Source organism: Mangifera indica, chromosome 8 (genome assembly GCF_011075055.1).
Source record: "Mangifera indica cultivar Alphonso chromosome 8, CATAS_Mindica_2.1, whole genome shotgun sequence".
Classification (NCBI taxonomy): domain Eukaryota; kingdom Viridiplantae; phylum Streptophyta; class Magnoliopsida; order Sapindales; family Anacardiaceae; genus Mangifera; species Mangifera indica.
Genome location: NC_058144.1, coordinates 9,160,089 through 9,173,934, shown reverse-complemented (window position 1 = coordinate 9,173,934; position 13,846 = coordinate 9,160,089). Strand labels below are relative to the sequence as shown.

The 13,846-nt window shown below is 33.2% G+C and overlaps 2 protein-coding genes across 9 annotated transcripts; both read right to left on the bottom strand.

Moving 5' to 3' along the window:
• Nucleotides 1-155: 155 nt before the first annotated feature.
• Nucleotides 156-2,851, bottom strand: LOC123222637 (50S ribosomal protein L13). 2 transcript variants are annotated; one of them, XM_044645503.1, is made up of 6 exons: nt 2,720-2,851; nt 2,540-2,616; nt 2,184-2,255; nt 1,689-1,855; nt 1,342-1,453; nt 156-689 (listed from the first exon to the last, which is right to left on the bottom strand). In XM_044645503.1, exons 2-6 carry the CDS (start codon nt 2,579-2,581, stop codon nt 465-467), a joined length of 618 nt encoding a protein of 205 aa, XP_044501438.1. In that variant the 5' UTR covers nt 2,582-2,616; nt 2,720-2,851; the 3' UTR covers nt 156-464. The 2 variants fall into 2 exon arrangements, with proteins under 2 accessions (XP_044501438.1, XP_044501439.1); XM_044645504.1 differs by having other exon boundaries at nt 2,710-2,840.
• Nucleotides 2,852-4,452: 1,601 nt separating this feature from the next.
• Nucleotides 4,453-12,802, bottom strand: LOC123223866 (sister chromatid cohesion 1 protein 2). Of its 7 annotated transcripts, none has more exons than XM_044647304.1 (15): nt 11,563-11,614; nt 11,310-11,404; nt 10,950-11,056; nt 10,545-10,809; nt 10,419-10,456; nt 10,293-10,339; nt 9,470-9,534; nt 8,546-9,366; nt 8,194-8,305; nt 7,277-7,410; nt 6,625-7,211; nt 5,959-5,995; nt 5,829-5,850; nt 5,593-5,725; nt 4,453-4,814 (listed from the first exon to the last, which is right to left on the bottom strand). In XM_044647304.1, the coding sequence occupies exons 3-15, from the start codon at nt 10,984-10,986 to the stop codon at nt 4,704-4,706; spliced, it is 2,409 nt and encodes an 802-aa protein (XP_044503239.1). In that variant the 5' UTR covers nt 10,987-11,056; nt 11,310-11,404; nt 11,563-11,614; the 3' UTR covers nt 4,453-4,703. The 7 variants fall into 7 exon arrangements, with proteins under 7 accessions (XP_044503239.1, XP_044503243.1, XP_044503241.1 ...); XM_044647308.1 differs by lacking the exon at nt 10,950-11,056 and having other exon boundaries at nt 10,545-10,650; nt 10,742-10,809; nt 11,563-11,593; XM_044647306.1 differs by lacking the exons at nt 10,950-11,056; nt 11,310-11,404 and adding an exon at nt 12,432-12,568 and having other exon boundaries at nt 11,563-11,648.
• Between the last annotated feature and the right edge of the window lie 1,044 nt (nt 12,803-13,846).

Genomic DNA, 13,846 nt, shown 5'->3' with positions numbered 1-13,846 from the left:
ATATAAGGATGTTGCAACCAATTCACATAAGAGTGAGATGGTAGTCAGGGTTTTGTATGCTTTATGTTAAAAATTTTCAAGTCTTCCCTTCAGTAATAGCAGAAATAACATATTTCTATGAACCTTTAGAACTTTGTCACACTATAATTATAGGATTACAGGAAACAGCGATTGAATACTGAATGCATTGCTTTTAAAAAGAAAAGAAACGAAATACTTCAATAGAGACTCCCTACAGGGTTATTCCAAAAATTGTTCGACCACTTTAAATTCTGAGGAGCAAAACTCAATATTCCTGTCCTAACTTTTCTTAAAATTTAGAGACCTAAATAAATTACAAAAACCATGCATGCCACAGCCCTTACGAACATTAGATAATCCCTGAATTTTTGCCTGGTTACGTACAGACTCGGGATGTTTTCCCCATTAGAGAAGCAAGTAAAAGCTCCAAGGACCAAGGCCTTTCATGTGCCCATAACTGTTTCAACTTCTCTCTTTTTGCCTTTTCCTGTATTATTGGCAGCCTCCTGTTGTTGCTGCTCAGCCTTTTTCTGAGCTCGAATCATGGCTCGTCTTGCACGAGGTCGCATTTCTCTAACTTTTCGAGGTGGCATGACAAATGGTTCAAGAGGCCGGTCACCAAAAGGGTGCTCACTTCCAGGAAATATTCTAAGTTTTCGATCTCTATCCTGCATCCACAACAATAACATTATTTATAAAATCTAATTCTGCCTAAACCAAATATTGAGGCAAAAGCAGCATGTCAGTATGTGCACAATTAGCATACAAACTCACATAACTGTACTTTCACCAATAGGAAAAAAGATAAAATACAGCACATCCTCATTGTACCCCTGAAATAGGAATGCACACAAACACTTGTAACTGTGTGAAACTCAGATAGCATGGATATTAATAATTATTAGAGAACGTCGATCCAAAGAGTCAACTGGGTAATCTTAGTGGTATACCACATGCTTAATCCATAAAAGAACTCTGTCCGTGATAAAGTTAGGATACATAACGTGAAGGTTGAAGATTATGCATCACTTTCTTAAGTATTCAAATGAAAATGCCACAATACTTATTCTCCACAAGGATAAACCAAGAGAAACTCATTTTTGTTACATACCAATTCAAGTACATAACTTAAGTACTGGATCACAAAGTTAACGATTTTCAAGGGTCTTGGTAGCCAGACCCAAACCATACAGGCATAGTATACTCAATTAAAGCAGTAAAATTAGAGTGCAAATCAAGAATCAACCAAAGCACAATAAAAAACCATTTTAAAAAATGAGAAAAAGGTACTTCATCTAATGCGTTAGCTATTATACTTACATCACGCAACTTATTTCTCGGAAGCATGCGCAGGACAGCTTTGCGAATAACCTCTGTAGGGTCCTTGGCCAACTGGTCCTTTAAACTCCTTTCCTTGAGGTTGCCTACATACCTAAGGAATACAGATAAACACTAAGACAGAGAAAAAGAAAGTAGAACTCAGAAACTACATGAATGAAACCACACACATTTGCTTTTGCATTGGCAAATTCGATAAATCAGCTGATATTTCATTTCTCTGTGCCACTTAATAAGCATTCACTTACAGTTCTCCAAACTCAACTAAAAGAATGTCAAATTGACATATAATATAAACCAAATACTTGTCTCAGATCCGTTAAAATTACCCAGTATGCCAGCGATAGAACTTATCCGTAAGTTTTCTCCCAGTAACTTCTATATCCTTTGCATTAATCACAATGCACAGATCCCCATCATCACGATTAGGAGTGTAGGTGGGCTTATCCTTGCCTTGTATCACAGTAGATATCTGAGCTGCTAATCTCCCAAGGACCTACATAGAATGCGGATTACAATTATCTTTCACACACTTCATAACTTATAATACAATATGAAACAATTAAAATCCTGTAGGATTGTGAACATATCAGCACATTATTTATTAAGAAACCAGTTGCTTCAGCAAAACTTCGATCTGCTCTCTGTTTGCCTAGTTTGCTCAACAAATAAGCCAATTCACTTAGAAGTTACCTTCACCAAACATCAGTCTTAAAGTTCAGAAATACAAAACATGAACGTTCCAACAAAAACAACTGGTATGCAGATTATCTATTCTCTAAGAAACACTAGCATATCAAAAGAAAATGAGTGGCATATCCAACCTGGCCTCTGGCATCGAAAACTCTCCATCGTAGACCTTCCAGATTAATACGCTTGATACCAGCAAGTGCTTTCTGCATAATTTAGGGAAAAAAGGCGCTTTCCTTTATTGATTAAAATATATGTTGAATGCATATTATAGCATCCTATACAAGCAATCAGAAAATAAACTTCGTCTAAATTCTCCATTAAACTATATTTGACTGATACACGGACTCGTTTGGTCACTTAACAAACATTTTGCAAGCACTGCAGTGAAAGGTCTAATTTATGATTCCAATGATGAAATATAAAAAAACTGAAAAATATAAGAAAAAAATAGAAATACATAGAGATGAATGAAAGAAAATAAAATTGCCTTTAAGTTGCCATTAAAAGATGCGGCTGCTTGATTCGCCATTGTTATTGCTTTGCATTTAAACACAAATCAATCACCTACCAATCACAGACAAGATAAGCAAAAGCTAAATCCAAACATAAAACTAAAAACGAATTAAAACTACCCAAAAAAAAAAGGTTAAGACTGACAGTGAAAAACCTCGAGAGTAGGGTTTTGTTTCTGGGAAAGAAGACGAATGCTGCTGAATGCTTTCAAAGCAAACCGGTTTTTGAGTTTCGGACTGTGGATCTAAACTTTGGGCTGCAAGTTGCCGAAATTCAAAAGCCCAAGCTCCAATTCTAAGCCCTTTGGAATTTTTTTAAAAGATATGCACAATAATGTATTGTTCCAACTCGAGTTGTGCGTGTGTTGTTTTTTTTTTTCAAATAAATATTTCCGGCCAAGGTTTGATTAAATGGTAAATTTTTATGTTTTAAGTTTTAAAAAAATAAATTTTTACTTATTTTTTATTTTTATTAGTGAATTTGTTTGATTTTTCTGAAAATAATTATTTTACTTATTTATTAAAATTACAAAACCGTTATTAACACTTAATATAAATATTATATTATCAATTTAAAAATTTATAATTTAAGCTTTTAAATAGTATCAAAACTCTAAACCAACTTTAAAATGTTACGTTTTGATCAATTCTTTGAAGATGTAACTGTAATTTTTAAATATATTAAGGGGTATATGAAAATTTTAAAAATTTCAAAAATACTCTCAAACTTTTTAAAATTTTTAAAACCCTCTTGAAAATTTATTAGCACAACTAAAAATTTTAAATTTATAATTTACCCAAAACTTAAAAAGGGAAAATATAAAATATGAAAAAAATAAATAAAAATAATAAGAACAAGAGAGGGGAAAGAGAAAATTGGAAAATAAGATTAAAAAAAGAGATAATAAAAAAAATTATATAAAATGACTTGTCAAAGCGGAAAATAGTCTTGACCTTTTTTTAATAAAATAATTTTTTATTTATGTATACCTTCAATATTGATTTTATTAAATTAAGCTCACATTAAATATCAAAGCACTCAACTTTTTAGGGAAATTAGAGATGGATATAAATCAAATTAACTCGATTCAATCAAATTGAAAACAAGTTGCTTAAACACGAGGTATTGTATTATTGAATTTGAACTCAAACTTAAGGTGATCCAATTCATTAAACTCACAAGCCCGAGAGAGCTCGATTCAAAAATGCCAAAAATTTTGTATTAATTAATACACATTAATATAATTCATTTTGATTCAAGTTAAACTTAAAGCTTAGGCTTGATACTAAAACCCAAAATCGAACCAAACTTAAGTTCAACTCTCCTCAAATTAAGCAAAACTCAAACTTAATTTTAAAAGAATTCAACTTATTCAAATCGAGTTAAACTCAAACTAAGATAAATTCAAGTTCAGTTCAACTCAAATCCAACCTTATAAAAAAACTTGCAGCGCGATTGCTCAAAAATTTGCTTATTGCTTTTTTTTTTTTTTCACTGTGCTCCTTCGGCCTCAACAGTTTTCCCTTTCATGGTTGATATCAAATTAGAAGCCCTGAGCTCATATATATATATATATATATATATAGAGAGAGAGAGAGAGAGAGAGAGAGAGAGAGAGAGAGGATTCTGTCAAACAGAATAATAAATTCCAGTCATCCTTCCAGAGATAAATTCTGGTGGTTCATTTCTGTCTGCATATGTCTGTCAGAAAAAATTACATCAGCTATGAATGTCAACTGCAAAAGGAAGACTTCAGTTAAAAATTAGGGACCAATAAGACTTCCCAAGAAGTCTTGAAGATTTCTATTTATGAGCTATCTTGAAACTGGCACAACTGCTTACACTAAACAATTTTTCATATCAAAATCTCACGTTTCCAGAAAAAAATTAAAAAAAAAAATCAAATATTGATATAAGAAAAATTTTCAAGATTAAAACTACATCCCACTACTGATTTAATGTTTAGACTAATCTACAAAACAACACCTTGTTGTCAACAGTCAAACATTTTCGCTTCACTCCCAAAATTTACAAAGGAAACTAAAACTACATCCCATTACTCTCTAATCTAACATGTTAAGGATCTCATCTATAAGAATTCTCTTTCTGTACACTTAAAACTCAGGCACTTGGCAGATTTACAGACAGACAGCTTCATAACTTTGGTCCCATTGCGGAACTTTTTGGACAAGAATGTCACCATAAGCTTCATCCTGCCTCACATCCACAAACCCCTTACTTTTCAGCACCTGCAAAGTGGTAATATAAACAGCATTGTGGGTTTTGAAAAACATTTAAGAAAGAAAAATTTTAACATATTTTGGGAGGCTGGAGCTGGACAAGGTTCTTTTTCAACAACAATCAAAAAGCATATGATTGAACATGAAAAACTTAGAAAGATATATCTAGACCAAATTTTCAACTAGGTCAACTTTCTCTTAGTATCACAATGGTAACAGAGGGATGAGTTGAAGAATTTGCTAACTTTTCACAATAAAATCCTGAAACTGAAAGTTCTAATTGAAATGAAAAATAATAGACCCCATAAGTCTTTCAATCTGCAGAAGACAAACAGAAGAAAAAGGATAGAGAACAGATATTTCCACTATGATCAACATGGAAGAACGTTGAATTGTGGATCTCCTTTTCTAAGAAAGAAACTTTGTTTAGTAACATTCATATAGAAAAATAAATATATAACAATAATAAGACATGTTTCATAATAAGAAATCAGAAAACAAATTTGTATTATCAAAATCTCAAATTGTGCCAGGTCCAATAACTTGAAAACATGTTTTTAAGTTTCTCAGCACCTGCTTTTCATATACGCGTCAAATAGCTCAAAGCAAATTTTGAGTGAAATATTAGTTTCTCAAAATCAAATATAACATATCTATATTCGGATTGTAAAACAATTAAACAATTTCAAAGCATAAATAAGTAGTCAAAAAGTAGGGGCTCTGCTGAAGGACAAATCAATCCCTATGAACCAAACAGAAAGCATTCAAAAACACAAACAGAACATACTAGTATCTCATAAAAAAGCCTTGCACTTTCTTTCTTGGTTTTTCCTTCCGAAAGATGAAAAAAATTAACTGCTTCATCCTCACTTCTATTCTTGTGGTACAGAAAGCTTCTATGCAAGTACCCAGCCACCATTCTGTACAACCACAAATTCAACAAATTCGAAGAGAACAAGCATTGAGATTTACATATGAACCAAAAGTGATGATTGCAGTAGCCTAACAGGCTACTCATCTTACCTGGTTCTAGCAGAGAATTCATCTGCAATCAATATGAAATTCAGATAAGAATGAAGAAACAAAGCAAAATATGCTATCTAACATGATTTACAAGGTTACTGCTAAGTAGCCAAAAAAAAAGGTTGCTTACGCAGTTCATGGTCATCATCGTCAAAAAAATTTGCTTCCTGAAATAGGTCAAGATAAATGAACAAATAACTACAGCAATACTCTACGTTTCCATAAACAGTAAAAGGGGAAAAATTCACTAAATTGCAATTCTAAACAACTAAAGACTATGTAATGAAACAGCAGTTAAATTTGGAAGACGGCATCAATATTGCACATGCTGACTGAGAACAAACTTAGTTAAAGTCAATCTTATCACAACTAGATAATTTATATAAAGAATAGTTAATACCTCAGCAAATAGTCACTTGTTAAAAAACAATCCTGAATACAAAATATGGAAATATGACCGATCTCAAAAGTTAAGTTAATAGGAAAGGCTTGAACAATAGTAGTTTAAGTGTTGACATACCCACTGGTGTGTATAACATATTAATAGACTTGAGATGTGGAAGGATCCAACCACATTACAAGCTCAACTTGCTTTGTATGGGGAACCAAGCTCCACAACCATCTTGGGACATTACTAATCCCAAGAGTTTATAAGAAAGGGCCAAAAATAAGTAATATACAATTACAAATCTATGCAAGCATAAGTAATATACAGCTCAGCCTATATGCAATAACAGCATTTACTGCCTCTTTAAAGAAAAGCATCATAACAATAAAGCTTGCTTAATTTCTTTACCTCGATCATCAAAATGGGGTTGAATCCTTGATCCTTGCTTGACGACGGCTCCTCCGTAATCTGAAATGACTGAGCAGGTTTTACTGTATCTGAGCGAGAATCTTTGAGGCTTCCTGGAGTATCAGATGGTGTTGAAGCCACTAACTGTAATATGGGTATTTCTGAAGCAACAGGCATCTGTTCAGATCTGCTAGGTGTTTCAGGATCAACAACTATTTGCTTTAAAGATCGAGCTGTAGGTGTTCCTGGAGCAATTTGCTCTAAAGATCTAGCTGTAGGTGTTTCTGGAGCAATTTGCTCCAAAGATCTAGCTGTAGTTGTTTCTGGAGCAATTTGCTCCAAAGATCTAGACATAGCTGTTTCTGGAGCAACAACCATTTTCTCTATAGATCTAGCTGCAGGTGTTTCTGGGGCAACAACCATTTGCTTTAAAGATTTAGCCTCAGGTGTTTCTGGAGCAAGAGCCAGTCGCTCCATTGATATACCAACAGCAGGACATTCTGGTTCTAAAGCCTCCACTGTTTCAGCAATCCCTGCAACCTTCAATCTCTCTTGGCAAAAAAGGGATTTAAGTTCTGAAGAAATACCTGCAAAAGAAGGGTTAGCAAAAATACAACCAGTAGAGGGGAGAGCAAATATTAAATTTACTTACAAGGCAGCAAAGGAATGGAGAAACCCCGTGAAAGATCAGATATCCGCAAGGCTTTCCAGGCAGTGAGACCAGTATGAACTTTTCTCCGTTTCGAGACCAAGTCACTTGCATCTTCTATATGTTGCCTGATTAGACTACAGAGGTCAAACAGAAAACATCATACATTTTACAATTGCTAAGATAATGAGATTATTAACTAGGGTCCTCGCTTTACTCAATAATAAGAAGAATATGCTCATAGGAGTAATTCAAACATGGACATCTAACAAAATGTGTGTATCCTTCAGGATCAGTTGCATTGAAAATGAGATGTCTGCAAGAAATATCAGATAATAATACACATACAAACTACCTATTAAAACTCTTTTCAGATAAACTGAAGTGGTAATGATGCATGGCTGTTACATCATTTATTTTAGTTCGCTTTATTTATTCACTTTTCACCCCCTAATAATATAATGCCATAGATTAATTTCACTATTATTTATCAGATAAACACTGAGCCACTGCCCCATTAGATCTACAATGCAATACTCTTTAGGCCTTAATCCAGTAGCAGTTAATTTTATATCTTCAAATACCGAGCTCCACGTCACACAAATGTAAAAAGATTCACTACTCAGTTTAAATCATCACATAAAGTCCTTTCCCAAATGACTTACAGGAAAAAAGGATTAAAAAAAAAAGCAAAGAAAAGTATTTAACATAAGCCATGAAAGAAATTTGACATTAATCTTGCCAAATAGAAGGAATAAAATTATTATAATAATAATACATGGCAGCAGTCTTGGGCATCTCATCTAAGTAGCTGTTTACAATTGCTAATGTCATGCAACCATTATCAAACCATGTTGATCATCTACAGGTTAGCAGCTGAGAGTTGTTCACTTAGTTAAATAAGGACAGCATTTACTTACTGATTGGGAAACACTGTAACATCATCAAAGCAACATTTTCTTCTTTTCGAAATCTGAGCACGCTCCTTAGTTGCTGGGGTGTGAACAACCATAGGCCCTGGTGTACTAACTCCTGTACTTAAAGGAAAAATAAGTAGGAGAATCTAGTTAAAAACTAAGAAGGCAGTTAAACTTTACAAGTCATTACATGAAATCGATATGCCAATCTGATTAAATGGGGAACCTGATATTCTGCAGCTCAGCAAATTGAGATCTTGATCACACCCTCTTTAGGTAGGGCATGAAAATAAAAAATTTAACAAATATCTTTCTAATCGATTAAGAGAATCATATGATTAAAGTCCTCTTTTACCTGGAGCATTAAGGAACTTGGATTGAGTTGCATCCACTGTAATTGACAGTGGATCCTTTCTCTTTATTAACTGACATTTATCATTTCCTGGCAATGACATTTCCTTGGACTTCATCAGCTCTGCATTAGAGTGATGCACTTCACCAGATGACTTAATTAATTCCAAAGGTTCCTTTGACCTACTAAACATTTCAATATCTACAGATACTTCTTGACACGATCTCTGGTCCAGAAGCTTCTCTGTGCTTGCTTGTAAGTTACTTAAATTACTGTCTTCACTTACAACCAAGGATGACTCTTTTGCCAACTGTGCCGAACCTGGAAGACTTGTCAGCTCTCCATCCAATGGATGGTCTTCAGCAGATGATTTGATTAATTCTAAAGGTTCCTTAGACCTACTAAACATTTCAACATCTACAGATACTTCTACACACAATGCCTGGTCTAGAAGCTTCTCCGTGCTTGCTTGTAAGTTACATAAATTATTGTCTTCATTACTAGCCAAGCACGTCTCTTTTTCCAACTGAGGCAAACCTGGAAGATCTGTCAGCACTCCATCAGATTGACGGTCTTCACCATATAAATTAATAAGGTCTAGAGGTTCTTCTCCAACTTCATGGAACCTCTCATCCAGAAGCATCTCTGAGCCGAGATCTCCTTGCACTTCATTCTCTGACTGTGTGATTTCTAAAGCCTGCTCTCCAAATGGTATGATAGGGTTTGAAGCATCTCCTTCAGTCACAGAAAATGTATCCAGGTTTACCCGTTCTTCAAGACGGAATATATTGCCTTGAAGCTTCCCCATGCTTCCTTTTAAGTTGCTGAAAATGGCATTTCAAAAAGGAGAGAGAAGAAATCATAAGAAGCACTTGGTCTGAAACAAACAAAATACAGGATGCACAACAAATTAAATTTGGTACATACTCTTCAGCTGGAAGATGATCAGTGGAAAAAGTGTCATGGCAGGCAAGAAGGTCCTCAAAAGGATACTGCAAACTTATAATAACTAGTAAGTACACATCTTATTTGAAACTTGGAGAGTTGGAATGTTACCAGTAAGCCATTTTTATAAGCTCAAGATTCTGAGATTAATAGCTAGTAAAAATGGTATCAGACCCTCTTTAACAGAGAGATCTGATGTTCAAATGCTGAAAAGGGGCAAAACCCTAAACCTGTTAATTAATTGCAGTATAAAGCAGGATGAGCAAGTGTACAATTCATGTGACAAGCCCAATGGCTAAATTCGGCCACACAAGTACGGGTGACATGACAGACTTTTCAAATGATTGTTGGGCCCTTTCATACAAGTATTCAACAAAAAAATTGAAATCAGGGCACAGAACTGACAACCATTTCAATGGCATTTAACTGTAGAACAAATATTTACACATGGTTTGTTAATTAGCTTTAATTTTATAATAACTCTAATATTGGGTAAGATTAAACCAAATTTTGGAATTAAATAAGCCAAAAAATAAAGATCTCAGGTGACCGAATTATGGTCAGTTAAATTGAGTTGATAAAATGCCTGTACAAATTGAATTTATTTCTTGGTATTCTCCAGGGAATCAAAATTTGAAAAGAAAAGAGAAAATACACACACCATCCAATTTCCTATTCTCAAATAATCTTAGACAAAAATATATGTTTGTCCATATCAACCAACAACATACAGTAGAAAGTTAAACCGAAAGTAAAATATATAAAAGCTTTAACACTCTAAACAAGCGTATAAATTTACATGTACCTTTCCCAGAGAGTACTTCTGCATTTCTACTGCTTTTGAGGCTCCATCTGTTCATTATATGACAAATTACATAAAAAGAGAAACAGGTCAAATGCAATAAGACAGGATTTAAAAAAATTTCAATACCTTTAAGTGTGATTTCTTCAAGAGCCATCACATTCTCTCTGAGAAAACGACAGAAGTAATGTTAAAAATAAGTACAAGAAATGCGAAAGACTAACAACACTTGATTTTGTAACTAGATTAGCTTACCGACCAACATCTTCAATAATCTCCAGATCAAAAGCATCAAGCTCAAACCTGTCTGGTACAGTAATAGCATATAATGGTAAACGCGAGTTTCCTTTCCATGACTTGCCTTTTTCACCAACCAAAAAGTCATTAATCTTAATTAACACATCATTGCATTCATCAAACAGAAATTCAACTTTTTTGGAGTATATCCTGACCAAACCAAGAAGAAGGTATGCCAAAACTCTATATGTCACAGCATCAAATTCATTTTGCAAAATCTCATCTGCAAAGAAAAACAGAAATAAATAAATAAAGGGGAAAGGTAAAGTGGAATAAGAAAATTTAGGCTACAAAAAAAGTTGGCAATAATCTAAACTCATAAAAACAAAAAATTGCATGGTAAGATGTGAGCTAAATTCTCACTGATAGAACACAATCCAGAAGTTTTGGCGGTCACCATCTTTCAAAATACTTAATTCATTATGCCTTCAGAACTTTTCTGCAGTGCTTTGAGGGGCATTTTACATTTCCTGCATTTCTATATAATTAATCACTGATTGACTTATACAAGTGTCAAGCAATTTATTTCACCCAAACAGCATTCTGAAGGTGATGACTCCAACACATTGCTTTCAAGATAACTAAAGTGTTTGAGAATTCAAATAGCAGATTATTACTGCCTTTTAAAAATTGTAGAGCTTTGGTTTTCCATATATTCTTTTATTCATTCTGAATCAACCAAAAGCAACAACTAAATGCAAATGTTTCAGCAGAAAATCAAACCTCGGTGTGAAAATTTGATTGTATCAGCCAGTCAAGTTGAGTCCAGGTCCAATGGTACATTTGACAACTCAAAAGGCATAAGAGTACATGCGCAGCTGAAGGCATTATTTTTTTTCGAAAACAAAACAAAAATTATAACTTCTATTATTATTATTATTTTTCATTTATACTATCTAATACAGTTATCTATTTCTATTTGCATTCAGTTATTCTATGAAAGACCACAGTCATCAACAAGAGACATGAAAACCACCTTTTCCACCATTGAGAAGCAACAAGTGGTCCATGATAGATCAATTGAAACTCCATAGTCACATTTGGCAAAATTTTAACCCAAAGCTGCTAATAGAAAACCTTTACCCAATTAGTATACCTTACACTCATGTAGAAAATGTAAGAAAATGATAAAAATTATGACTTAGAAAGCCACATTTTGCCATTACAAAGCAAAGAGGGAAAAAAGAAAAAAAAAAAACTCAGGCCCACTCTAATATATATGATGGATAACTATACAAAAATATATGTCCATGTAAAAAGCCCTAATTCCCAATTTTAGACCAGCAATCTATGATGCCAAATATTCAATTTAACAATACTTCAGCTTAAAAAACTGACGTGAGGCCACCGTGTCTGAAGAACCACCGCTAGAAGATTCAGAATAGCGGCCGAGGGACACACAGAGAACCAGTGTACTTAAAAACAAAGAAACACAAATCGATTTTAAAAAAAGAAAAGAAAATCACAAACCCGGATGATTTTTAAGTTAATTAAGCCATATACACAGAATAACCATACGGTATCATACAACTGACAAGCAACCAAAATATCTTAAATAATGTATAAGTTCATTCTCCAAGCAATTCCTACATACATTCATCTTCAAACAGAATGAACTTAAACAAATTACAAATAAAATTTCTATGACTCTTTGCTTTTGCTTTGTTATGATAAAAGGAAAACAAGAGAAAAGGCACCAAAAAGAGATGCACAAAGAAATCACTTATTTCAACGAAACCATGTCAATAAAAACGAAAACTTTAGTATCATGTTCTCCCATTCTAGCCAAAAAAAAAAAAACAAATAAGAAGACAAAAACCGAGAGTTGAAAAAGGTAAAACTGACCAACAGAGGAAGAAATGTCAGTCTGAAAAACTTGAGTTTTTTTAAGCCTTTTGAAGCAGTAAGCAGCAACCCATATGGAGCCTAGAGGGCCTTTTCTCGATAGAAAATTCCGTGAGTAGAACATTTTTCTCTCCTTCTACGAATCTTTCCTGCTCGTAACCATGTTGAAGGTGAGAAATAATTTCAAAGGAGAAAGCTTTTTACCTCGACCTGGAGAATGAATATGGGATGAATTTAACTGCCTTAGCTGTCGAAGACAACAAGAAACGGTCCACTTGTGTGCCGTATAAGCTTCTCGTCACATTATTTGCCTCTGTTTTTTTTTAACGGAGAAAATCATGAGAAAAGAAAAGGAGAAAAGGGAAATCAAATAAAAATTATTTTCTTAATGGCATAAACTTTGCCTATGAGTATGTTTTGTTAATATCAACCTACCTCCCTAAGATTTACTCCATGAGAAAACTTTTTATATTCCACCCAAGGTTTGGATAACCAACAATTTTCACCCACTGAATTCTTAAACTATAATTTCCACCAAAATCAAACTTATCATGTTTTAGATTAAAATATTATAAGTACTTTTGCCAAAATAATTCACTTAATTAAAATACAAAAATTATATTTTTCAATACTGAACCTTTTGTTTGCAAGTTTTAAAAATGTAAAATAAGATGGGATAATTGGAGAGATTTTACGGACTACAGTACAGATGACAAATTGACCGCTGCTGCACAGATGTCGCTACCTTGTGTCGTTGCACCAGAGTAAATGTCCTATTAGCACAGTAATTTTTTACACGTGCCACTTCAAGATTTGAGAAATTGAAATTTTTACCTTTATTTTAATCCGTGTATACAAAAATATCCCCTATCATAAAACTTAAACAAATATACCATAACAGTAATCAACTTTCTCAAAATATTTTTCTTTAATCTTTCATACAGGTATTTTCTCTCTTCTTCTCTGTAACTTTTTTCTTTCTTCTTCCTCTTCTTTCAAAGTGATAAAGAAATCATCCAGAGAGATCATCTCTCTTCTTCCTCATCTTCAAAAATAAAAGAAGGAAGGAAAAAATTGAATTCTTTAGATTAAAAATTCTTCAGATTAAAAATTCTTCAAAACAAAGATTTAAAAAAAAAAAAGTAACTCATAAAAACTCAATCATATTCACTTTATATCCTGAAAGAAATGACGATCGAAGATGATCATTTAGTAGTATTTAACTAAAAATAAAATAAAAAATTGATATTTAAGGATTTAATTTTTAAAAAAAAATTTGACATTTAACTGAAAAAAAAACATATTAATATAATATTATAATATATTATAGGGAAATTATAAAAAATTGGTAAAAGTAAGGGGGTTTAAGAAAATTACTTAAAAAATTCAGATTCAAGTAAAAATACTCAACTTTT

Coding starts and splice junctions, on each gene's coding strand:
- LOC123223866 (XM_044647302.1), bottom strand. CDS start 12,555: ATGTTCTACTCACGGAATTTTCTATCGAGAAAAGGCCCTCTAGGCTCC. Junction 10,810..12,431: donor TGACATTTCTTCCTCTGTTG/GTCAGTTTTACC, acceptor TTTTCTTTGCAG/ATGAGATTTTGCAAAATGAA. Junction 10,457..10,544: donor ATTATTGAAGATGTTGGTCG/GTAAGCTAATCT, acceptor TCGTTTTCTCAG/AGAGAATGTGATGGCTCTTG.
- LOC123222637 (XM_044645503.1), bottom strand. CDS start 2,581: ATGGCGAATCAAGCAGCCGCATCTTTTAATGGCAACTTAAAG. Junction 1,856..2,183: donor TTTTCGATGCCAGAGGCCAG/GTTGGATATGCC, acceptor CATTCTATGTAG/GTCCTTGGGAGATTAGCAGC. Junction 1,454..1,688: donor TTCTATCGCTGGCATACTGG/GTAATTTTAACG, acceptor TGTATTCCTTAG/GTATGTAGGCAACCTCAAGG.